This window comes from Erpetoichthys calabaricus, chromosome 1 (assembly GCF_900747795.2).
Source record: "Erpetoichthys calabaricus chromosome 1, fErpCal1.3, whole genome shotgun sequence".
Classification (NCBI taxonomy): Eukaryota; Metazoa; Chordata; class Cladistia; order Polypteriformes; family Polypteridae; genus Erpetoichthys; species Erpetoichthys calabaricus.
Window position 1 is genome coordinate 7,739,623 of NC_041394.2, and position 27,828 is coordinate 7,767,450.

Sequence of the window (27,828 nt, forward strand, 5' to 3'; positions counted from 1 at the left end):
CCACTCTCTTATACACAGACACAGCAAACGGGCCTAGTCGTGACCAGGTCAGTGGCCAATTTATACTGTTCCCTGCATTTATAATGTTCCTTGCATTACCCAGTCGGTGACAGGTGTTGATAGCACAACCGCGATCGGCTTGTAGTTGTTTCCGCTGCGCTGTGAACCTGTGGTTGAATCGGCGATGGACAAGCAGCCCTCTACAGACACGGCAATCACTCTTCAGCATGTCGTTCTCTTAGAGGGTTCCCAAAAGAGTTCAGAAACCTCACAATATATACATATATGTATATATTAAGTGGCTCTGCCCCCTGCTCGCTTTGCTCTCCAACCCCCGTGCGGGCACTACATGCTAGTCATTTCCTGGATCTGCCGCTTGCGACGCATCATGCTGTGCTTTTGGATAAACACGAATGTTAGCTCTGTCTTTTATATCTCTGTCTTTCGAAACTATTATCGATGACAATTTGCCACATGTTGGTTTATTATATATGCGAGCGTGATCTTTCTTATTCATATAGAAATCCGAGAAAACTTCTTTGTTCGTGTTTTTCAAATAAATTTCGTGTAAAGTGCAGTACTTTTGGACGTATGGACTTGTATCCATTATTAGCTGTAGAATTTCTAATACGTCCGATCGTTTAACTCTTTTGATTCTATGTTGTATCGCTGCTCCGTGATCAAAAAATATAATCCTGACCGAATTGTGGTTTCTTTGAAATTAAACTTGTCATAGCTTTAATTGTTGTGGGACCACAGATTCTCATAGTGTATGGTCCTGAATTGTGTAAATCTACATTTTGAACATTGAATGATGCGAATGTGAACAGACTATTGTAGATTCTGATATTTTGCCCGTAGTGTTTGTGGATTTCACTTTCACCAAGTAACAAATCTTTTAATTCTCACCGATACGCCTCTTCATTGGGAAGAAGCACTACTTTTCCCTGATGGCAACACAAATTAGACGATCTACAAGTCTCTGACTTAAACTTTAAATCTGAACAATATATATATACTCCTGTCATATTACCTATGTCCATATATTTAATCTCTTTTCTCTGTTCTGTTACTTAACCAAGTAATAATTTCTGTTTGTTAGTGCTAATGCAATCTTTACTAACAGTTTTTTGAGACTTCCATTTTCGTAAAACCTGCTCTGCATGTGTATCATGCTGACATTTTTTAACCACTTTACGATGTTCTCCTTTGTCATCTATTCTTAGTCTTTTATTTCCAGCCCCGGGCACAGTTAAATCTCTTGGCAAAAAGTCTCGTCTCGCAGGACTTGAAATTATCTCTCTGAAAAAGTCTTCTCTTGTCCCAGGATAAAAAGTCTTGTCTCCTCCCAGGATTATCTTTCTACAGTATATAATACGCTACTGTGGCTGTTCGTTTGTCTGTCCAGGATTTTAAATCACCTGTAGCTTGCAAAACGTTTCACCTATTGACTTGAAATTTGACACACATATATTACGTGATGTCTACTACCCGCTTTCGGAGTGATGATTTTTATTATTCTTTTTATTTTAATTTTATTTTATTGTAAAATCAACTCTCGGCAGCGCGCAGCAAGGCGGCCGTGTGGCGCATGCGTACTTGCATCGTTCTCATTCCCTACCACCTTCACAGTCACTTCCCCTACCTCTTCATATCTTAAATCATTCCTGAGGCAGATTGAACACTTAAATTCCAGCTTAAGTGAAAAATTAAGAAAAAGTACTAAGTAATTGCAACACAAAAACTAACTTAATTAGTTTTAATGCGAAAAGATGATAACGAAAGAAGAGAAGCAGCGGGCCGCTAGGGTGGAGAAAAGAAGAGCTGCTCAGGAAGCAGCAAGCGCATCAACCTCTGAGCAAACGAATGCTAAACGTACAGAGAAAAAGGATGAAAGCTATGAATGCTCAAGTCAAGTGTATTCACTGCACGTTATCGTGCAGTACGCCGTTACTGGTTTTATATAATAGAGAGATATACAGTACATGTTATCACACACATGCACATGGGAGGCAATCAAAGGGCTTAACTGAGGGTAAGATGTCAGCTCGAGGGTTGATAAAGTGCACTAACCTCTCTTCTCCCTTTTCCACAGATCAGCAGAAGGGAAACCCAATTAAAGCAGCACCAATCTCCGCCCTCCTCCCCAGACCACGCCCTCCTACTGACCTCTTCCTGCACGGCCACTATAAAAACTCCCACCCTTGATTCCTCACGTAGTCAATTAGGACTCGGTCTTTGATAACTTGTTTCATTCATTTGTGTTGCCTGTCCATATACAGAGTGAATCCTCCAAACCATTTTAGTTGTTTTGTCTACTCATTACAATGTATTCCAGTACCTGTAGTTGTTTATGATTTAAATATAAATTCTAAATACATTTGTTTTTTGTTACATCGTAAATTAACACTAGAATTACCAAAGCCTACGAAAAAACTTGTAGATCCGTCCCACCTTAAATCGTTTTGCATCTCTCCATCAACATCTTTTGTCCTGTAAATGTGTCAATAAGCAGCAAGCAGCCTACTATCACACACCCCCACCGCCACACAGTTTTCTCAGCTCAAGTCTGTTTACCTGTGTGTAAGTTGATTAGAGTTGTATAGTGTAAGAAGTCAAGCAAAATGACACCTTTTATAAATATGTGAATTTCCCCTTGGGATTAATAAAGTATCTATCTATCTATCTATCTATCTATCTATCTATCTATCTATCTATCTATCTATCTATCTATCTATCTATCTATCTATCTATCTATCTATCTATCTATCTATCTATCTATCTATCTATCTATCTATCTATCTATCTATCTATCTATCTATCTATCAAATACTATATGGTTATTTGGAACACATGCATTTCATGTGTGTTCCGTGTCTACAACAATCTATATAAACACATCGTTAAAACAGAAACGTTTATCATGTCTTAGTAATAATTGAGAAAATGTAGCCTGAAGTCCAAATATCAAATAAACACTTTCACAAAAGGTACAAATATAACAGAACAAGTGCACTTCTATTCAAGAATATAACTGAAGAAAAAGAACCTGTATTAGGGTGTGACATTCACACACCTTTGATACAATTGCTTCAGTGGCGCAATGGTATCAACTGTTGATTAGTAATCCAAAATTCACAGATTCGACCTCGGATAAGTCCGTTTGAGAAGTGAGGTGCTCTTATTCTTACTGTCTTAGAATAAAAACATACATTTGATTTGAGTCTGTAACAGCCGGTGTAAATTTATGACTCTTGTAAAAGTTAGCTTTGTTTTTTTTTTATTCAGTTTTATACCCTCAGTCACATTCACGATCCCACATCTGACGCTGCTGTTTTCACATAAAGACATGCTATAACAGAGGTGAACTCAGATGATGACGATGGTTCTACATCGGAGAAAGAATGCATGTCGCACCTTTGCCGTTGCTGTACTTTGTATATGTACACGGGAAGCTCTGCAGTCTACATGTGACTTTACGCTGTAGGAAGTATGTAAATAAATCAAGATAGGTAAATAACATTCGATCTGGCTCTTATATACAAAGTACAGCGACGGCAGCTTTCACCTGCAGCTGTAGACTCTTCAGTACGCAAGCGACTCTCCACGCTAGTGTTTAGATCTGGATGGTGTATCTGCCCAAAAATGAAGTCTGACTGCATTCTCGTACTATTGCTTGCGAATTGAAGTGTCCAAATACCAATATAGTATTTATAAAAGGTGTCATTTTGCTTGACTTCTCACTCTATACAACTCTAAGCAACTGACATGCAGGTAAACAGACTTGAGCTGAGAAAACTGTGTGGCGGTCGGGGGATGTTATAGCAGTCTGCTTGCTGCTTATCGACACATTTACAGGACAAAAGATGCTGATGGAGAGGTACGAATGGATTTAAGGTGGGACAGATCTACAAGTTTTTTCATAGGCTCTGGTAATTCTAGTGTTAAAGAGGGTATAGGTCTTTATTTGTAGCATTCTAGAATTCAACCCTGGTGTTATAGTATCTAAACTTGGTGATAATTGATTGTTACAAGTTTAAATGTTTCTTTGAACTTGAGGAAAAGACATTCTCTTGTCAGATGGGACGAAAATGGAAATCATTGGGTAGAACTCAAGCACTGTGTCTATTGAAAATCTGCTCCAGAGTGCACACAAACTCTGACGTGGGCAACAATTTATCTTTCACTACAACAATGACCTGAAGCAAACAGCTGAGACAATGCTGGACTTGCTTTAAGACAAGTCTGAGTGTCATTGAGTGGGTCAGCCAAAGCCCGGACTTAAACCCCATAAACCCCATAGATCACCTGAGACCTGAAGATGGTAGTTCATTGATGCTTTCCATTCAATCTAACAGTGCTTGAGAGGATCTGCCTAGAAGTATGGGATAAACTGCTGTCACATACGTGCACATGGGAGGCAGATGAAGGGCTCAAAAGAAGGTAATTCCATGCCGGACCAGGGGGTGGCAGAGTGCACTAATCCTTTCTCTATTTTTTCCCCTGCAGACCAACCACGGGAAATTCGGCCTGGGCTTGATGACGTCACTTCCAGTTCCAGGCCTGATGACATAACTTCCAGTTCTGGGCCCGATGACATAACTCTTAGTTCCTGCCCAGATAATGTCATTTATCCTGTCCCGGCTTTAAAACCACCATATGTCTTCTGTTACCTCAGCTCTGGTTTTGGACTCTTGTCTGTAAAGTCTGATTGCTCACTTTTCACCTTTTTCAGCCTAACCTGAATCATACGGGGTGGCTGTCCCATACCTTTTTGTGGTTTCAATGCATTTCATTTCACACCCTCCAAATCCACGTGTGCACATCTGGCAGATACTTATCCAACAAGGCTTGAATCAGGAATGGCTGCCAAAGGGACTTCTTCAAAGAATTCAATTGAGGGTCTGAAAACTTCTCTGAATGAGAGATTTAAGTTTGTGATTTTTAGAGAATTTAAACCTCTCTTGAAGACTTGATTCCACTTTGTCATTATGGGTTATTGGGTGTGGATTGATGGGCGAAAATGTCAAATGTATCTATTTAAAATTAAATTACAACACAATAAAGGGCGCAAACAATGAAGGGACCTGAACACTTTCTTAATCCGGTGAATTTCTGCTGAGTACATTCTAAAATGGTATTTTACCTGTAAATGAAGTCAATTGAAAAAGCAACAATATGTAGACAAATTAATAACTGAAGCTTTTGGGCAAAGGAATCTGCATCACATACTTCTGAATAACTGATTTGGCTACTTCAATAGTAATATGTAGAACCTGACAGAGAATAATTTAAGAGCTGTCAAAAGGTTCATCTTTTCCAGTTTCTATGTGGGACCAATGTTCTTGATCAGCTTTCTCCATATAGCTTGGTCATGCACCTCCTCACTGGTCAAGCCATTTTTCTTCTGATCTTCTTTTACTTTATTCATTCACCTCTGCTTTGGCTTCCCTCACTTTCTCTTCCCCTGCACTTCCATTCCAATCACTCTTTTTCCCACATGTTCATTGTCTCTCCTCATCACATGTCCATACCACTTCAGCCTACTTTCCTGTATGTTCTTAGATGGCTCTCCCATTTTTGTGGTATCTCTGATTGCCTAATTTCTTATTCTGTCCTTTTTTGTATCTCCACACATCCATCTCGACCTTCTTATTTCTGCCACATTCAACTTCTTCTCCTGCTGTGCTCCCTTTACTCCCTTTACTCCCTCCCTTTCCTGCCCGTGTCTCAACTCCACACATCATTGCTGGTCTTACCACCTTCTTAAAATCCAAACCTTTCACCTTCGTCTGATTTCTTTATACACTCAAAACTCCCGATCCCTTCTTCCAAATTGTTCCATCCACACTGCAGTCTGTGGGTGTACTCTGCATCTAACTCTACATCCTGGGCCATCTCTCTTTTCTCCTTGCAGGCTAACTTTTGAAACTGCCAAAATATAATGATGTATTTATTTTTGAGGAAAAAAAAAACCCACAAATTTTTATTTATTTGGAATTTTTATTATAAAAAAAATTTCACACACCATAAAAAATTACATGTACAAAACTATAAGATTTGAAACACAAGTATGTACAAATACAAAAAAAAAGAATGACTTGAGAATTGAAATGGGACTCTTATTTTTTTGTGAAAGCTCCGATTGGCGTGTGATGGCAACAATCCTCATTAAACTTATTATAACTTTATAATTTTAAGTGATCAAGGGGCAGCGCAGCAGCAGAAATTATCCATTGTCTCTTCCTTTTTGAAAAAAGAAGAATTGTAATGTAGACTTTTAGTTTTCAGGAAACAAGGGGCATACCTGTAAAAAAAAAGAGGGAAGAAAAGTTAACCTGCAGAAAATAAAATTAAAGTCAAAATCAAATACTACAGAAGACGAGAGAGGATGCGCAATATCGCTATTTTTTTTACTTGTTTCCTCGAGATAACGGACTAATTTTATCGAGATCTCAAGAAAAGAAAAGATGTTGTTTTCTCGAAATTATGTAATAATTGTATCTAACGTTTAATGTTTAGCTTATTGAAGCCACGTCCTGTTTGAAATGGCAAAAGAGCTGTACTCTATTGATCAGCGCGTCACATTTTTGTTCAATCAAGGGCTGACGCAGGCTGAAATATGTTTACGCCTTAGTTTAGAAAATAATAACATTAGTGTCCATCATTTAAGAAGACCATTAGCAAGGTTTCAGCTGTAGGCATTGCAATCTAAGCGAGCCTGATGCCAGGAGCAAAGGTTACATTTCATTTTCTCGAGATCTTGATAAAATTATTCCGTTGTCTTGAGAAAACAAATTTTAGTTTTCTCAAGATCTCGATAAAATAAGTCCGTTATCTTGAGGAGACAATTTAAAAATAATAACAATATTGTACGTCCTCTTTCGGCTTCTGTAAAATACAAACCTAACTATTTAATTTAAAAGACTGCAGGAAATACATTACACTGAAAATAGATAGATAGATAGATAGATAGATAGATAGATAGATAGATAGATAGATAGATAGATAGATAGATAGATAGATAGATAGATAGATAGATAGATAGATAGATAGATAGATAGATAGATAGATAGTGATTGTGATTCACTGTAAACAGATGGTTGGTATCTTGTTACACAATAGTAAAGTTACCACAGGTACCACTAGCACTTAATACACATTTTTTTTCTTTGACACCATTTTCTTTTTTTACTTTCTTGAATATGAAGTATAGGGAAAGCATTGTAATCGTCCAAAGATTTGATGTCGAGATTTTGATGAATCTCAACGTTTTAGACCTCCCTGAGTCCAAAAATACCATTTTTAGAATGATGTCTGTGTGTGTGTGCGTGAGTGTAAACATGATAACTTGAGTACGCTTTCACTTCGGTCAACCAAACTTTTTATACAAGAATTAGGTACAAAACGTGTCCAATTTATTCAACTTTACTTTTATAATAATTGTTCAATATCTTATTTATTTGATTTGATTTTTTGTTGATGGTTCTTGTTATTGTACATAATATAAAAATATAATCATTGTCTCGCAGTTTACTCCTCATATATCCATCCCCTTATCCTGAGTATACTACAGTAGAAATTTTAGGAGAGACTACTCCCGATTTTTTCTATCCATCCATCCATTTTCCAACCCACTGAATCTGAACACAGGGTCACGGGGGTCTGCTGGAGCCAATCCCAGCCAACACAGGGCGCAAGGCAGAAAACAAACTCCGGGCAGGGCGCCAGCCCACCGCAGGGCACACACCCACACACACACCAAGCACACGTTAAGGACAATTTAGGATTGGCAATACACCAAACCTGCATGTCTTTGGACTGTGGGAGGAATCCGGAGTACCCGGAGGAAACCCATGCAACCACGGGGAGAACATGCAAACTCCACGCAGGGAGGACCCGGGAAGCAAACCCGGGTCTCCTAACTGCAAGGCAGCAGCGCTACTATTTTTAATTTATTTCTGTTTATTTAGTACTAAAACATTATAACAGAACACAGCACAACCACAGTGCAAATCTTCAAAATGAGATGTTTCTTGGTGTGACTCCAATAGCAATGTGAATGGGTGGAGTGTAGCAGCGATGGTGGGGACAGACACAGAGAGAGATCAGCTGATGTCACCAGTGAATCAAACCACGCCGAGTGGTCAGAGTTGGGCTCTGCGTGGCTGACAGATGGAGCACTGCATTTAGCTCATGCCACCAAGAGCTTGACCCTGAGCCAGAGACCATGAGTTCACAGCACACCACAGTGGAAATCTTCAAATTGAGATGCTTCGTGGTGTGAGTCCTCAGCAATTCCATTGTCAATAAGGCTTGGATTTGCACTGTGAACAGGTGGATATAGCGGCAACACCACGCAGAGAAGGTTGGGGCTGACACAGAGGTAGATCAGCTGGCGTCGCCAGGGAAGTGAATGGTGGTGGTCTCCAGTTAGCTCACACCACAAAGTGTCCACCTCTGAGCCATAGTCTCAGTTTCCACTGTTAGTTCACCTCAGTGCATTGAAATATATAAACACAAAAATCTTATGTGAACGAAAAAATAAAGGATGTGTGCGCGGTCAATGCTGGCGACACACTGACCACAGCCAAGGGGTGAGTGAGTCCCGCCCACATTCCTATAGTCACCGCCTCCTTGACCAGGCGCTCTGCACCATTGAGGCTGATAGAACAGTGTTTACACATTCAATATGGTATTCACGACAAAGTTTTAATGAGTTAAACTAGTGTATCACACTTAGAGGTTCACCTTAGATCATGCAGAACCTCAGTCAATCAGGGTGCAGATAATTTGAGTTCCACTGTACAATCATATTAGTTAAATCAGAGTGTATTTGTTCATTATTGCAACTTAGATGAAGATCCAGCCAAATATAGAGAGCACATAAGTGTGGTTACTCCGAAGAGTTCACATTTCTTCCCACTGTATAACAATTAACAAGACACCAGACATGAAGATGGTTTGTAGTAAGGCAGTGTTCTTTGAACTCTGCTGGCTATGACTTTGGGCTTCGGTGGCGTACTTCATTTTTTATTTTAGCCATACAAGATCCCACTTTCTTGAATGAGGAAAATCTGGAGATTTTCTTTATCTTTTTCTTTTTTGTTTTTGATTCGTGGCCTTGGCGTAACCTCAAGCTGGAGTCTCTTAGCAACTGGGGATAGGGGATCAAGCGGCTCATATGATGTGATTTTGCTCTAAAGTGTATATTTATATAATAGAAGAATGTGTGCTTTGTTCATTGGCGTAAAACAGTGGAGACTCAGGGCTCCTTTGTCTTGTGAAGAAGAAATTGATTGAAAAATGAATAAGAAAAGAAAAAGTATAATTTTCAGACCCCTGGAAGACAAAATGAAACTTTGATCTTGATTGTGATTCTGGCCTGAGCAGATTGTCTAGATTTGTGGAGACAGGGCTGCTGTGTTCCCTAGAAGTCATTTTTTGGTACATTACTTATTAATATTTTAGGTTTCACTGTAAAGACTCAATAAATGCATTTAGAAACAATGAAATAAAACATTTTGCTGTCACATACACAACAATATAAAGATAACCCATTTACAGAGTTACTTTAGGGTGAAAATAAAGAATAATAAAGAACAAATTCACAAGCTCTGTATTTGTCAGTATTGACTTTCAGCAGCTTCTGTACATTTTCAGAAAAAATGGCTCAGGTAAGGCAGCAAATCACTTATGCACTAATTCCTGTCTCATTAATGCTGGCAAAGCAACGGCTTCTTAAATTATACCTGTGGTGTCTAAACAAGTAATAATCTGAAGGAAGGCGGCGTGGCTAAAGAAAATGGGCTTTGTTAATGGTTTCTATCCGTCTGCGGTTGCAACTGTGCTCTTTATAAAGCACCGTGTTGGGCCAATAGAATGAGAACAAGAGACGCCAACACATTTAATAAGTTAATCATGAAGGCCACCTCTGATCTGATGACCACTCTGGCTCTCTGCATTCAGAGGCAGGGAGAAGGGTGACAGGGACACTGCTGCTCGTCATGAACAGAACATCCGACTCTCTGCTGGAGCTTCTGCATAACTTACACGAAACCTTTAGCACAAGGCCAATTCAGCCATAGTGGCCCGAGGAGGGCGCGTTACCAGCTGCAGTCAAGTTGCAAGAGATCTTCTAGTTAGACTACGCTTATTAGTGATTTTAAATACACTAAAGAAAATATTTAATTTTTCTTTTAATTCTATTATATAGTGCCTTTCATGTCTATCTATCTATCTATCTATCTATCTATCTATCTATCTATCTATCTATCTATCTATCTATCTATCTATCTATCTATCTATCTATCTATCTATTATATAGTGCCTTTCATGTCTATCTATCTATTATATAGTGCCTATCTATCTATCTATCTATCTATCTATCTATCTATCTATCTATCTATCTATCTATCTATCTATCTATCTATCTATCTATCTATCTATCTATCTATCTATCTATCTATCTATCTATCTATCTATCTATCTATCTATCTATCTATCTATCTATCTATCTATCTATCTACAGCCATATGAAAGAGTTTGGGACCCCTCTCAGCCTGCATAATAATTGACTCTCCTTTCAACAAACAAGATAACAGTGGTATGTCTTTCATTTCATAGGTACATCTGAGTACTGTGGTGTTTTCTGAACAAAGATTTTTAGTGACGCAGTATTTAGTTGTATGAAATTAAATCAAATGTGAAAAACTGGCTGTGCACAAATGAGGGTCCCCTTGTCATTGTGCTGATTTGAATGCCTGTCACTGCTCAATGCTGATTACTTGGTGTGATGAGCTCATTAAGCCTTGAACTTCATAGACAGGTGTGTCCATCATGAGATACAAAGGTGTTTAAGGTGGTCAATTACAAGTTGTGCTTCCTTCCCTTTGACTCTCCTCTGAAGAGTGACAGCATGGGATCCTCAAAGCAACTCTCCAAAGATCTGAAAACAAATATTGTTGAGTCTCCTGGTTTAGGGGAAGGCTACAAAAAGCCATCTCAGAGGTTTAAACTGTCAGTTTCTGTAACTGTAAGGAATGGAATCAGGAAATGGAAGGCCACAGGCACAGTTGCTGTTAAACCCAGCAGGTCTGGCAGGCCAAGAAAAATATAGGAGTGACATACAGTATGTGCAGGATTGTGTGAATGGTGACAGACAACCCACAGATCACCTCCAAAGACCTGCAAGAACATCTTGCTGCAGATGGTATATCTATACATCGTTCTACAATTCAGCGCAATTTGCACAAAGAACATCTGTATGGCAGGGTGATGAGAGAGAAGCCCTTTCTGCACTCACGCCACAAACAGAGTCGCTTGTTGTATGCCAATGCTCATTTAGACAAGCCAGATTCATTTTGGAACAAAGTGCTTTGGACTGATGAGGCAAAAATTGAGTTATTTGGTCAGAACAAAAAGCGCTTTGCATGGCGGAAGAAGAACACCGCATTCCAAGAAAAACACCTGCTACCTCCTGTCAAATTTGGTGGAGGATCCATCATGCTGTGGGGCTGTATGGCTAATTCAGGGACTGTGGCCCTTTTTAAAGTCGAGGGTTGGATGAACTCAACCCAATATCAACACATTCTTCCAGATAATGTTCAAGCATCAGTCACAAAGTTGAAGTTACGCAGGGGTTGGATATTCCAACAAGACAATGACCCAAAACACAGTTCGAAATCTACAAAGGCATTCATACAGAGGGAGAAGTACAATGTTCTGGAATGGCAGTCACAGTCCCCTGACCTGAATATCATCGAAAATCTACGGGATGATTTGAAGCAGGCTGTCCATGCTCGGCAGCCATCAAATTGAACTGACCTGGAGAGATTTTGTATGAAGAATGGTCAGAAATACCTCCATCCAGAATCCAGACACTCGTCAAAGGCTATAGGAGGACAGCGTCTAGAGGCTGTTAGATTTGCAAAAGGAGGCTCAACTAAGTATTGATGTCATATCTCTGTTGCGGTGCCCACATTTATGCACCTGTCTAATTTTGTTATGATGCATATTGCATATTTTCTGTTAATCCAATAAACTTAATGTCACTGCTGAAATACTACTGTGTCCATAAGGCATGTCATATATTAAAATGAAGTTGCTACTTTGAAAGCTCAGCCAATGAGAAACAAAAATCCAAAGAATTAAGAGGGGTCCCCAAACTTTTTCTTATGACTGTATCTATCTGAAATACACACTCTTGTCATTTCTCCCAATTCCACTCAATATCTACAAAAAAAATGTTTTTTATTCCTAAGCTTTCAATGCCGTACCAGATGTCATCATCAGAGGAAAAATGATTAGACGCACAGGAATTAAAAGGTAATATATAGCAAATGTTTAATAAAGTAGGGTTCCTCCTTTCTAAGCCTCTACATGCTGTTTTCATATCTTTAGTGTCTGTTAACAGGCACTTGGACACAAACCCAGCATTTACAGTCCTAAAAAGTAGAACATCCAAATAATAAGAAAAGATTTTATGACCAACACCCTCTGAACCACACCTTATTAATCCTCCCCCTTAAAAACACCCTCCCACAATACATACATTAGAAATACAGTATATAAATGAAAGACCAGTGTGTGTATTTATATCTACGGAGCAATCCGCTCTACTCATGCTTAATCACAGCCACTAGATGGCACATGTATGCACTTTAAAATTTTTTTGTCACTTGCACACACCTCACTTCTCACTATGAAAGACCCATGTGCATCAAATGCCACTGAGGCAATGACACAGATGAAGAGACACAACATCGAAGCAATAGCAGCGGCTCAACAACGTGCAAGTGAAACACCTCAGCAATGAAGGGAAACACTGGAAGTTTTCACTACAAACATTGTCTACCTGGAGGTATTTTCTCAAGACACAGATTAATAGGACTCATATGTCATTGAAACAGCTTAATAATAATAATAATAATTCATTACATTTATATAGCGCTTTTCTCAGTACTCAAAGCGCTATCCACACAGGGAGGAACCGGGAAGCGAACCCACAATCTTCTTACTGCAAAGCAGCAGCACTACCACTGCGCCACCTGTGAGGACACCGTCAGTATCTTCTTATGAAAGCCAGTGAGTTAGCAAGCACAGGTGGGTCCACATCCTCTGCCCTGGGTCATTCTTAAGAGTCAGCTGATGCCTCCCCAAGTTCATGAATAGAGTAAAACTGCTAGGGAGTCTTTGGGTTGTTTTTTTTCCTGAAGCCCACACGCAGCTAGTGAAATATATGTATAAATATATATATATATATATAGCAGTGGCGGACCGTGCATTTCACACCTAGGCCTTCAGTAGTGCTCCGTCTGAATCAACCCGCCCCTCAAAAACTAATTTATGGTTATAATAACCATCTTAATATGCAGAAATACAGTATAAAGAGCCGTTGCATCGCAGATAGATAACTCCTGTAGCCACAATAAATGCCTTTATTGAATAAACAAACCAGGGGTGAACAAGTTCCTTTCTACTGCAGCTACAGCCCACGACACACATAAAAAACATCAATAATAACTCATAAACTTGCAATATTATTTAGGAAAATCGCAACATTTTACTTACCAAAAATTTGGATTATTTGTAAACAAAATCCACCCTCCTCTCTTTCCTCACAAACAGTTCAATTACTCTGTCGTACAAATTATCCGTGCGCTTCAGTTCCATCACAAAGTCCCTTTCTATCGCCATCAAACCTGCCCTGTCGTATTTCTGGCATAAGTTTTAATTCGCCTTAGGGCTGAAAATGTCCGCTCGACAGAAGCAGTGGACACGGGAATGGTCACCGCCAAATATACCAATGTGTACAGCTGCCCCATGATGCTCTCATTCAGATTTTTATATTACACCATCCTATCCAATCAACGGGTCTGAATACGGTGACGTTGCCGTACGCCTGCTAGAGGGCCCTAGTGAAACCAACTCAAAATCTGATTGGTTGAAGCAACAGTTTAATCAACATTTATTTTGTGTTAGAGGGCCTGCAGAACGAATTGTGAAGGCCTCCTGGCAGACTTCTTTGACTTTGACACTGCCTGGCAACAAATGATGGCTGAAATGTGATTGGTTAAATGCTTTAATACAAAAATACATGTCTGGAAGCAGGCGCAGCACAACCATCGGAAAAGCTATTCATGGACAAAATATAATTAACATCAGTTTGTGATTCAGATGTTTTTTTAGGCCAGCAGAGAAGGCCTTGCAGGCCCTGACAGTCCGCCATTGATATATATATATATATATATATATATATATATATATATATATATATATATATATCCATCCATCCATTCTCTTCCGCTTATCCGAGGTCGGGTCGCGGGGGCAGCAGCTGAGCAGAGATGCCCAGACTTCCCTCTCCCCGGGCCTTCAGCCACCACCCAACTCACACTGCACCCGACCTCCTTGGCCCTTCCCATTGGTGGTGAGCCCATGGGAAGGGGGATCCACGTTGCCTCTTCGGGCTGTGCCCGGATATATATATATATATATATATATATATATAGTGACAGATTGGGGGCGCTGTCATCCTGTTGAACCCTCAGATCAGACGCTAGACACCAGATAAAAGTCCAAATAGTGGTTTTATTATACTAATAATGTGCACAAAGCACCTCCACTCCACTATACTTTAAATAAATCAATGCAATTCTCAATACAATAATCACAATCAATAATAATCCTCCACACTTCCCAGCAGCTCAGTCACCATACCTCCCAACTCAGTCTCAATCTGTTGGGGTTACCCATAGTCCTTTTATACTTCTTGACCCGGAAGTGTTTCTGTCCCTTAGTCCATGTGACTTTATAACTCTTCCGGGTTGGGTAAAACTCCTTTTCTTCAGCCCGGAAGTACGTCATTGCCTCTGTCCCCTCGACTGGGAAGTACTTCCGGGTTATAAGGCAAATAGAAGTCCCTGGGCCTCCCTGCAGCGTCCCCTGGTGGCCCCCATGGCATCCAGCAGGGCTGTGCATTAAAACTCCAATGTCCATGAGGCCCTGCTGGAATTTGGGGCACTTCCACGTTGCAGGGAGGGCTCCATCTGGCGGCCTGGGGGTATTGGCCGGGACAAACTGCCGGCCATATATCACAATATATATGTGTGTGTGTGTGTGTATGCCTATACAGTATTTAGTATACATGTATATGAAGGCTGTATTTCAAAAAGCAACATAGTGAAAAGTCAAGCAAAATGACACCTTTTACTAAAAAGACTAAAAATTAAACAGATTACAATATGCAAACTTTCGAGGCAACTCAGGCCCCTTCTTCAGGGGGATTACACCCTAGTACAAAAAGCATCATAGAATGACACTCATTACAGAAAGGCATTATATGAAAATAATTGCATGTTGGGAGAAAGATCATGATGGATGTGTTAGGATTTCAGGATATTCATGCTGCAGCTGGGAGACTGTCATGCAATCACCATATCACCCTTCATTAGCTTGTTTGAATGACACAAAATTGTTCACACAGCTTTATGCTGCTTTTCTCTAGAAAGTTACTCTGAGATAGACAGGGCAAACAAACTCCTGCTTTACAATGAAAGGAAGTTCCATAGCTAATGCTATGCAGAAATTTAACTTACATTGGAAAACGCGTTCAGATGTAAGGCCTGGCTGGGTTTGTGCAGACATCTGACATGTGTTGGCTGTCTGAGTGAGTTTTCCTCCACAACGTCTACGAGTCCTGAGTTAAGTTAAATGACGACACTAAACTGGCCCACTAGGAAAAACTCTTGTTATGTGCCTGACTATGCCATGCAATGAACTAGCACCCCATCAAGTTTCATTTCCTGCTGGGTTTTAATAATGCCAGGAATGGCTCCAGCCCTGGCAAACACAGAACTGGACAAAGGGAATGGTTGATTGATATACGGATGTCAAAATAATGCAAACAAATTCAATTACCCTCACATTCACTTGTAAGATGATAAACACACTTGTTTGTGTTTCCTGCTTTACTTTAGCATTGCTCATCAATGAAAACAGATCTCAGGCCAAAAGATGTCTGACAATAACAATTGCAATAAAGTTATTTGAAACAGCCTAGAGTCTGGTTAAAATTTCAGATTTCTTTGCATAAATCCAAGAATAATTTATGAAAAAAATCTGAATACTGAGTACCACTAAAGCTGCTTTTCATCGACATTTTGTATTCAGTGTCTTTTCTTAGAACGTTAGGAAGAAAAAGAAGGGACAAGTAAGCAGGTATTGTCAAGTCAGTGGCATTTGGCTAGAAATGAAGAGACAAAGGAAGTTGCCTCTGGAAGCAAAGAGAAGTAAAAGGAAGTTCAATAAGAATAAAGACACAATTACCAGTCAAGTTAAAGAGAATGAAGAGCAGCAAGAACCAGGCCTGTAAGGATATCTTTAATTGAGGTGCTGACAGTGCTTCAGTAGATATTAAACTGTACACACTGTAGGTCCTTTAAAAAATATATGCAATTATAAAAGCATCTGACAATCCAAAGTTTTAACATGAGGTCAGTATAATGCAAGTCTTGTTTGATGTTGCACTTTTTGAAGGCCTGCTTCAAGGAAGTCTAAATTTATGGGAGATGCCAGCTTAGAACATTAGAACAATCTGGATAGCAACAGGCCATTCAGCCCAACACGGCTTGCCATTCCAGTTCACTTAATTCTTGTAAAATAACATCAACTCTAGTTTTAAAAGTCCTTAAAGTCCTACTGTTTGTCACGCTACTTGGCAATTATTCCATTGTGTAAAGAAAAGCCTCCTAATGTTTGTGAGAAATTTCTCCTTAACAAGTTTCCAACTGTGTCCCCGTGTTCTTGATGAACTCATTTTAAAGTCACCGTCTTAATCCACTGAACTAATTCCCTTCATAATTTTAAACACTTCAATCATGTCACCGCTTAATCTTCTTTTCCTTAAACTGTAAAGGCTCAGCTCTTTTTATCTTTCCTCATAACTCATCCCCTGTAGCCCTGAATCAGCCCAGTCACTCTTCTCTGGACCTTCTCTAGTGCTGCTATGTCCTTTTTGTAGAGAACGATAGACACTTGGAATAAGCTACCAAGTAGTGTGGTAGACAGTAGGACTTTAGGGACTTTCAAAACTAGACCTGATGTTTTTTTGGAAGAAATAAGTGGACAGGACTGGTGAGGTTTGTTGGGATGAATGGCCTGTTCTCGTCTAGAGTGTTCTAATCTATACTAATGAAAGGCAAAGCCCTCACTGACTCACTCATCACTAATTCTCCAACTTCCCATGTAGGTAGAAGGCTGAAATTTGGCAGACTCATACCTTACAGCTTACTTACAAAAGTTAAGCAGGTTGCATTTCAAAATTCTATGCGTAACGGGCATAACGTCCACCATGTTAAACTTTCTTATTTATGGTCCCATCTTCACGAAATTTAGTAGGCGGCTTCCCTGTGCTAACCGAAACCGATGTACGTACTTATTTCGGTGGTATGATGCCACTGTCGGCCGCCATATTGAACTTTCCAACAGTCTTTGTTACTTATGGGCCCATCTTCAAGAAATTTGGTATGCGGGTTCCCAACGCTAACTGAATCCTACTTACGTGTATATATATATATATATATATATATATATATATATATATATATATATATATATATATATATATATATATATACGTCCATAGCCTACAGCTCGATCGCCGTGTGAGGCGCTTTTGAGTCCCCCATCCCCATGCCTCCCACGTAGTTGGCTGCCTGCCTATATAAGGCCGTCCGTCACCTTGGTTTCTTCATTCCCTTCCTTGCTTCGTCACAGTATTCACGTCTCCCTGCTGATAACTGCAGCCTTTTTATTTAATCCACGGCTTCTCCGCTGTTTTATTGTTCGTTTATTACTACTATAGTTATTGTGTAGGTATTTTAGACTTAGTTTACATTGTTCAGGTACCCATTTCCTTTATCGTTCCAACCGTACCCCCATTAACATGTGTATCGAGGTGATCACCGTCGATCAAAGAACTGTCACTTACCGAGTGGTTTCCATGCCCGGAAATGGCGACTGCCTTTTCCGTTCTCTGTGTTACATATTGCATGGCCATATCAGGCTCACTCTTGATATCCGGAGGAACATTGTGTTTTATGTATTGAATGACTGGCACAGGTTTAAGGTGTGGACTGATGACGGTACAGGAGATAATTATACTACACAGGAGCACTAGAAGAGTGAAATGCTTAAGCCCTTCACCTATGGTTCTACATGTGTGTTGATGGCTGCTGCTGAATTGTTCGGTTGTCGCTTCAAGTGAACCGAAATGGCCAAATATTTTACACCTTTGGACAACCACCAATGCCTCTTAAACATCTTAGATTCACAGGTGACGATTTGAGTAGTGGACACTAATGTTTATGAATGTTTCAACTCTCAAAAGCTGGATGCGAGGTTATCGATGAAACCCATTTCAATTCAAACACCTCCAATTTCCAGTAAGGCTCTGCTTCTCAATGACAATTAATAAGTCTCAGGGACAGACCCTACAAAAGGTTGGCATTGATTTGAGGCAAGATTGCTTTTCACATGGCCAACTGTACCTTGCATGCTCAAGAGTAAGCTCAACGCACAGCTTGGTCATATTACAACCAGAGGGCTGAACCGACAACGTGGTATACAAAGAGATCCTTAACAAATAATTATTGGGATATTTTCCCTCAGTTTAAAAAGGTTTACTTTTCTTCTTAATAAAAATTTTAAAGCAGTACTTCGCTGCTGCGAAGCGCGGGAATTTTGCTAGTGTTCTATATAACCTGAAATTCTGTTAGCCTTCTTAATGGCTTCTGAACACTGTATGACAATACTGTGAACTCCTAAATCCTTCTCATAAGGAGTACTTTTGATTTTCACACCTCCCATTGTGTATTCAAACCTAACATTTTTACTTCTTATGTGTAATACTTTACATTTACTGACATTAAATTTCATCTGCCACAAATCTACCCAAACCTGTCTGCTGTCCAAGTACCTCTGTAATGATTCAACAGCTTCTCAGTTATTTGCCATCCTCCTTGTTTGGTAGCATCTTCAGACTTGACCAGCTTGTTATTTATGTTCCCATCCAAATCATCCATCCATCCATCCATTTTCCAACCCGCTGAATCCGAACACAGGGTCACGGGGGTCTGCTGGAGCCAATCCCAGCCAACACAGGGCACAAGGCAGGAACCAATCCTGGGCAGGGTGCCAACCCACCGCAGGACACACACAAACACACCCACACACCAAGCACACACTAGGGCCAATTTAGAATCGCCAATCCACCTAACCTGCATGTCTTTGGACTGTGGGAGGAAACCGGAGCGCCCGGAGGAAACCCACGCAGACACGGGGAGAACATGCAAACTCCACGCAGGGAGGACCCGGGAAGCGAACCCGGGTCCCCAGGTCACCCAACTGCGAGGCAGCAGCGCTACCCACTGCGCCACCGTGCCGCCCCAAATCATCTATATATATATATGTATATATTTAAAATAAGAGCAGCCCTAACACTAAGCCCTGTTGGACTCCACTTTTAACAGCACCCAGTTCTGATGAGGTTCCTCACACCATCACGCTCTGCTTCCTGTGTCTGAGTCAATTTTGCATAAATCTACAAACAACACTCTTTTAGCTTGATTTCCAACCTATTATGAGGCACCTAATCAAATGTTTTCTGAAAGTCCACATGAATAATATCATCTGCTCCACTCTGATCATATCGTTTTGTTGCTTCCTCATAGTATTCCAGCATGCTGGTAAAATGTGAATTCACTCTTCTGAACCCATGCTGACTGCTCAGTGAAACTCCTGTTCTTGTCATGTGTTACTCAATCTTATCCTTAATAATTCCTTCCCTTAATTTCCCTGTGATGCACGTTAAGCTTCCTGATGTATAGTTGCTTGGATATCTGCTCAGTCACCCTTTTTATATAACGGGATAATATGTGCCATTTTGCAGGAATTTCCCCAGTACGCAGTGACTTCCTAGCTTCATTAACATACTTTGAGCTCAGATTCGTTTACACTAGCCTGCAGCATAATAAAGAATTGTCAGGTCATGTTCACATGGCTTTAGTGCATGCCCCAAGGGGAATGGGCTGAAACTCTGGACTAGACAGAGAGGTTGGTCATGGTTGGATGTAAGGTATACACTGTCCAGGGGCATCAACCCCAGAGTTAGAGGTGTCCAACCATTTTCAGTAACCATCCTAATTCTAAAGTATTAGTTCTTCTCTCTCAACAAGATACTGTGAAAACAATATTAACTCTTTCAGGGCTGATGTTGACTACTGTTTAAAAAGGAGGAGTCAACGATGTTATGTTTTAGTTGGAGTCTCATTGCTAGAAGGAAAGTTAGCTTCTTCGGTTTGACCGAGATTTCCTGCGCTCGTGTGAGTAGCAAGGCACAAACAACGGCAAAAATGGCACTGACATCTGCGTAAAGCAAAATACTCAGTGGACGACGTTTTGCCTATCATCTCTAAACTGGACTATGACTTGTCGAACTCCTATTTTGATACAAGTGATTGAAAACGAATGTGAGGTTCCAGATTCAGCTGATTGGTCCCCGGCTAATCGTGGTATTGACAATATTTGCCAGGGAGGATTGCCACTTAACAATGATGAGAGGTAGAAACCAGATTGCAGTGCACTGCGAGTGTGACCACTGCTGCTGCCCCGGCCACACAAAGACAGCCTGGCAGCAAGCCTGCCGCACATTCTTGGCAAACTGGCAGCCACAGCATGCAGCAACAGACGTTTTAATAATAGTATCAGTTAATAATAGTATCAGAAGATGAAACATAGTCAAAATTATGAGCAGGGAATGATACCAAAAAGAGAAACTGATCATTCACTAAGCCTGAAATGTAATACAAGAATCAGAAACTGAAAATCAGGATACCGGCATCCGAAAAACACAAAGAATTTCATGTAAAGTGTTTTTATCCAAAACACACAAATACATTAGAATTGTATGCTCTGAAACAAATTGGTCAAGTTGACACACATCACACACTCCCACAGAACTCTGGAGTAGTGGCCTAGTAAACCATTTACACTCCTAACACAGGAAAGCTGCACTCATGTATTCTTATGGGGCCAGATGTGATTCACAAATGAGACTACACATCTGGGGACAACTTGTTACAAAGTTTAAAGGAGTTTTATGTATTCTGCCTTTGTTTATTGTTTTAAAAATGCTAACTTAAATGAACCATGTGTGATGTAAGGGGAACGGATATATAAATGGGCTAACCCCATAAATGTGAATAACTCAAAAGGTTATTAAAGATCTTACCTTTGATAGGATTGGTATCTGTTGATGTACTTTATTTAATAATAATAATAATAATACACTGCGGTGGGTTGGCACTCTGCCCAGGATTGGTTCCTGCCTTGTGCCCTGTGTTGGCTGGGATTGGCTCCAGCAGACCCCCGTGACCCTGTGTTCGGATTCAGCGGGTTGGAAAATGGATGGATAATAATACATTTTATTTATATAGCGCCTTTCCCATGCTCAAGACACTTCACAGAGTTTAAGATAGAACGGCAAGGTATACAGTATATAGCATTGTACTAAACCAAATAAATAAATAGAGAACAGTAAGATAGTAATTCAGAGAAAAGCCTAACAGACCACATAATTGATAGTCTCGCACACACACACACACACACACACACACAGGTTACATGAGCAACATGACAGAGAAGTAAACTGAGAGAAGGGTAATAAAGTCAAGTAGAGCTAAAAGCCTTCCTGAAGAGACGAGTTTTGAGTTGTTTTTTAAAAGAATTCATGGAGTCAGCTGACCTGATTAATTTCGGTAGGTCATTCCAGAGTCTGGGCGCTATACAGCTGAAGGCCCTGCTGTCACCCATGGAGTGTAGATTAGTGAGGGGTCCAGAATCAGAGGACCTTAGTGGGCGGACAGGCACATAGTGATGGAGAAGGTCACTGATGTAGTTTGGCGCAAGGTCGTTTAAGGCTTTGTAGATTTTTAGTAGGATTTTATATTCAATTCTGTAAGACACAGGGAGCCAGTGAAGATGGAGCAGGATCGGTGTGATGTGCTCGCTGCTGCTGGTTCGAGTAAGGACTCTTGCAGCCGAGTTTTAAATAAGCTGGAGCTGTGATATAAGATTAGAAGGGGCACCTGCCAGTAGGGAATTACAATAATCGATGCGGGATGTGATGAAAGCATGGACAAGTTTCTCAGCATTAGAAAAGGAGAGGAAGGAGCGAACACGTGATATGTTACGGAGGTGAAAGTAAGAAAGTTTCTTAATGTTGTTTATGTGGGCGGAATGGACTGGGAAGGAGCTCATTTTATTAAGTTTGTTTTTTTGTCCACACCAGGAAGTAACTTCCTTGAACAAAACCCATAAATAATTCCATGTCTGCTTATTTGGGTGTGCCCCCTACCCCCAGATATCACAACCTCCATAATGAAGGCTGAAGTGATTCACTCCTTACATTACAGGCTAAGCCGTTTTTTTATTTCTGCCCATCCACTCAAGGACAATATCTGGCTGTGGCAGCGTTACTATAAATACGCCGGGTTTTGTCAGTAATTATCAATCACAATGGCCACTGGGGCAACTGGAACAACAGCAGGTGATACCTTAAATCTGGACTTACCTTACACAACTTGTGCATCATCATTATTTTTTTGGTAATTTCTTCTGAATTTGTTATATTCCTGCAGGTGTTAAACATGTTTTACAAAAAAAATGTAATTTTAAGCTTTTAAAAGAAAGTTGCATTTTAGTTCCAAACAATTAAATTAATAACGTGCTGCCCTTTTCTCAATAGCATTTTTTACATTAAATAATATTCCTTTGATTAATTACACTTTTTGGTAAAATTAAACATTTTTTCGAAAGACAAGTTTCCTACCCAATTGCTATGGCAACCTGTCCACATTTAAACTTGCTAAATTACACTGAATTAAAGCAAAACACTACAGGATTTAACTCTTAACAGGGGGTATGTAGTGTGCTAAAGGCTGAAACTCAAAGAGAGGAAAAGGGGAATGAAAATTGAAAACTTTAAGGAAGAAAAACTGAGCCATAAGGCAAAGCTCTCAATTTACCAGTCGATCTATGTTCCTACCCTCACCTATGGCCATGAGCTATGGGTAGTGACCGAAAGAACGAGATCGCGAATACAAGCGGCTGAAATGAGTTTTCTCCGCAGGGTGTCTGGGCTCTCCCTTAAAGATAGGGTGAGAAGCTCAATCATCCAGGAGGGGCTCAGAGTAGAGCCGCTGCTCCTCCGTATCGAGAGGAGTCAGATGAGGTGGCTCGGGCATCTGATCAGGATGCCTCCTGGACGCCTCTCTGGTGAGGTGTTCCGGGCACGTCCAACCGGGAGGAGGCCCCGGGGAAGACCCAGGACACGCTGGAGGGACTATGTCTCCCGGCTGGCCTGGGAACGCCTTGGGATTCCCCCAGAAGAGCTAGAAGAAGTGGCCGGGGAGAGGGAAGTCTGGGCATCTCTGCTCCAGCTGCTGCCCCCGCGACCCTACCTCGGATAAGCGGAAGAGGATGGATGGAAGGAAGAAAAAGGGCAATAAACAAGGGAGGAATCTTTGGCAATGATTTAGTCTCTAGCTATCACTTTTAAAAAATAAAATCTATCTTCTCCAGGTTACACACAATGCAAAATGAAGACCTTTTCCTAATATGCACACTTCTGAAAAACCGCTTCCTTCGTTTGTATCAAGAACAACCGATGACTTTCAGGCTCTTCAAAATGATGGACTATCACAACTGTATCTAAATCAGGATTAACCAGACAGAAAACTGGAACTAAGAAATGCAACCTGAGATTTTTCTTCTGTTTTTGCTCGGCCTTTCAAGAAAGTTGACAGGGTCGATGGCGAAATTTCGAATTCACCGGCAACGTCTTTTTTTCTTTTTGCTGGAATCGAGAGCCGCAAAAAATGTCAATTTTATTTCTAATATGAACTGTTATCGTTTTTTCATGTCTGTCGTTTCTATAGGAGGGTGACAATGAGATAAATTCCAATGGATGTTTTTCAAATGTTGAAGAGTGATAAGCAAAAGGTATCATTGAAAACCACCGAAAACAAAAATAGTACGAGGAAAGTTCAAAGAGAGAAAAATATGCAATGTTTCTGTTCGGGGATCGTTATGCACAACTGAGCTGCGGCCACAGAACTAACTGCTCTGTGGATGATTCATTCAGGCATTTCAAGGTCACTTCATTGTAATGAAAGTATCTGCTGAATGTATTTCGTAGTAATGAGAGTTTTATAGACTCTGTCTTATGTGGAGACTGTCGGGACCATACTTTGTTGTAATGAAAATGTCATCGTAACGATATTCATTGTAACGGAATTTGACCTGTACTTACTAAAAATGGCCAAGTTTACATGATACCGTGCGTTACCTTTAATTACTGAAGTTTTCACATAAATAACCACGATCGCTAGTCAAAAATACGTTTCACACCAAATAAAACGTTTTTAACATATCAGTGATGTCTCCAAAAGCCTACTAGTACACTGAGCTTCCTAATTTCTTTGTAAAGCTTTCTTTCGTGATCTCCTTGTCTGGTGTTCTCATTACAATACAGTATACAAAAAGATAAGACATCTGCTTGTCTGGGGTCCATGTGCTTGCTAGGGCATAATGTCATCTGGTGTTCACAAGAGGTGCAGAAATGTCTGATGAATTTGGCCAGCGTAAGATTGTCGTAAGATCTTCACGTTGTCCTCAACAGGGCAGGAATGTCCACTGAGGAAATGCAACGAGAAGTGCAAACAAAGAGGGAGGTGATGTAGCAAGAAGATTATGTGTGCCAATGTAATTTGTGAAATTTATTTCACAAATCCATGCAATTCAGCTGAGAGAGAGAGAGAGCGAGGGAGAGATTGACAAAGGACAACTGTAAGTCAGGTAAGGGAGAAAACATGTGAAGGACACAAACAAGGACATGCTCATGTCTGCTTGACCAATATGGTTACAAAAGCTAGAGTTTGTGAAGGTATTAATAACCAACCAGTGCTGACATGAATGAACTCTATGAATTTGTAATTAGGTGAGTGTTTATAAGGCCGAGGATCCAGCACGACTTCAGAAGCATCTCACTATGCCACCGATATTCCTAGCTGCTGCATGGGACTTCTGATTTGTCACCATTCTTCCACTTGGCTGTTATGTCCCCATGCTTCTCTCCGGCTTAAATATGTATGTATACAAGGTTATGCATTATATTTCTGGGAATGAATGTTACCATTTAAAGCAAGTTAAATATACATATCTCTTTTTTTTGCCATATTTCTCTATCTTGTAATTATTTTCCGCCTGGGTACAATAGGTATAGTTTTTGGTTCTAGTCAGTTCTGCATCAAGAAACACATCCCAGAGGAGAAAGAGAGCCCCCTCTGCTGAATACAGCTGAGGGAGGAAATATTTCCGGTGAACAGCTGTTCATAAAAGCAAGATGCGATTGTAACAAACATACGTATCATTGTACCATTAACGGGCATTGTGCTATACTGTGCTATAACAGTCTGGTGTGGCAGTCCATCTGCTCCCTCAAAACATAAACTGCAGTGCGTTATTCAGTGTGGTGCTGAAACTGGTCGCCATCGAGGTCCTGCAGACATCGAGAGTCAGGAAACATGCTGGAAATTAAATCCAAGATTTCACTCACCCAGGCAACCTAACAGGTCCAAGTGGTGGCAAAAATAAAAGACAAAGAGTAGAAGACAAAGTAGAACGTCCTAAATGGGTTCAAAAACGTTGGCACGATACACATGCTGAGCAGGTTAGAGATTATGAAAGTACTAATATTCGAAAGTCTCAAAAAACTGATAGTAAAGATCGCATTAGTGCTAACAAATGGAAATTATTACTCAGTGAAATAACGGAAGAGCGAAAAGAGATTGAATATATGGACATAAGTGATATGTCAGAAGTATGTAGATATTGTTTTGGCTTTAAAATTTAAGTCATAGACTTGTAGATCGTCTAATTTGTGTTGCCATCAGGGAAAAGTAGTGTTTCCTCCCAATGAAGTGGCGTATCCGTGAGAAATAAAAGATGTGTTATTCGGTTTTAGTGAAATCCACAAACACTACAGGCAAAATATCCGAATATACAATAATCTGTTTGCTTTCACATCATTCAATGCTCAAAACGCAGTGTAACAGAAAGGCGCTATATTGGCACTTGACCCGACACAGACAGATGCAGGAGGCACACTGATAAAACAAATAAATGTTTTATTTCAATTTCTTTGCTTGTGGGCAACGCCTTCCCCATCCCCACAGGCACAACACAGATCCACAAACAAAAACACAACACCACACTCTTCCTCTTCTTCTTTCTCCACCACTCCTCTCCGTCAAGCTTCGTCTCCCTCCTCCCAACTCTGGCTCCTGAGTGGTGGCTGCTGGCTCCTTTTATAACACACCCAGAAGTGCTCCAGGTGCTTGATTGCCCATTTCCGGCTACACTTCCGGGTGTGGTGAAAACACTGCCCATAAGGGCCCAGCAGCTCCCAACAGGGCTGCACCAAACTCCAACTCCCATGAAGCCCTGCAGGAGTCCCAGGCACTGTTACAACCCAGGTGGGGATTGCCATCTAGCGTCCCGGGGGAGGTATTGGGTAGCCCATGCTTGCTCCCCCAGAACATATACTGAAGAGGCGTCCCGGCCGTCCGCCACAGCAGATTTACACGATTCTGGACCATACACTATGAGAATCTGTGGTCCTGCAACAATTAAAGCTACGACAAGTTTCATTTCAGAGACACCACAATTTGGTCATGTTTATACTTATGATCACGGATAAGCGATGCAGCACAGAATCAAAACAGTGAAACAAACGGACGTATTAGAAATTCTACAGTCAATAATGGATACAAATCCATACGTCCAAAATTATCGCACTTTACACAAAATTCATCTGAAAAACACGGACAAAGAAGATTTCTATATGAATCTGAAAGATAACGCTCGCATATATAATAAACCAACATGTGATGAATTGTCAGCAATAGAAGACGGAGATATCAAAGACAGAGTTGATATTCATGTTCATCCAAAAGCACAGCATGATTCGTCGCAAGTGGCAGATCTGGGAAATGATGAGCACGTAGGGCCTGCATGGGGGTTGGCGAGCGAAGCGAACATGGGGCAGAGCCTCCTAGTATATACTCTAATATAAGTGTTGTATTGCGCCCGACCCGGCCCAGACTGACACGGGGGCACGAGTAAAAGCACCAACAAGACTTTTATTTTCTTCACCTGTGGGACACTTCTTCCCCGTGAACCCCACAGGCACAACACAGTCCAGAACAACACAAGCACAATACACACTCCCTTCTGGCACCTTCTTCCTTCTCCTCCCAACTCTGGCCACCGAGTGGTGGTTGCTGGTCCCTCTTATAGCCCAACCAGAAGTGCTCCAGGTGTTTGATTGCCCATTTTCGGCTGCACTTCCAGGTGAAGCTGAAGACTCTTCCAGCCGGGCTCAGGGACCCATGCAGCGCCCCCTGGCGGCCACCCCAGATCCCAAAAGGGTTGTGGAGAACTACATCTTCCATGGAGCCTTGCGGGAAGCTGAGGCACCACCGTCAGCCAGGGAGGCTGCCACCAAGCGTCCCGGGGGAGGTATTGAGCAGCCCATGGTTGTTCCCCTGGAACATATGTCAAAGGGGCGTCCTGGCTGGGTCCACCACAATACAAATATATACAAATATAAATCTAACATACACCCCATATGCATTCCCCAGTACCTTTAAGATGGAACTTCTTATTTTATTTTTTTCTGGCTTTGGATCCAACCGGACTGAGTAT

General features: G+C 40.8%; 1 protein-coding gene across 4 annotated transcripts in view; it reads right to left on the reverse strand.

The window, feature by feature from the left end:
* Positions 1–5,983: 5,983 nt before the first annotated feature.
* LOC114647026 (leucine-rich repeat and fibronectin type III domain-containing protein 1-like protein) overlaps positions 5,984–27,828 on the reverse strand; it is a 636,531-nt gene continuing 614,686 nt past the window's right edge. For all 4 annotated transcript variants that reach the window (XR_003715451.2, XR_007936295.1, XM_051934018.1 and 1 more), the window contains one exon: positions 5,984–6,307. Coding sequence is in view for 1 of the 4 variants with exons in the window: in XM_051934018.1 (XP_051789978.1) it covers positions 6,288–6,307 (20 nt within the window). In the remaining 3 variants the exon portion in view is untranslated. The remainder of the gene's footprint in view (positions 6,308–27,828) is intronic.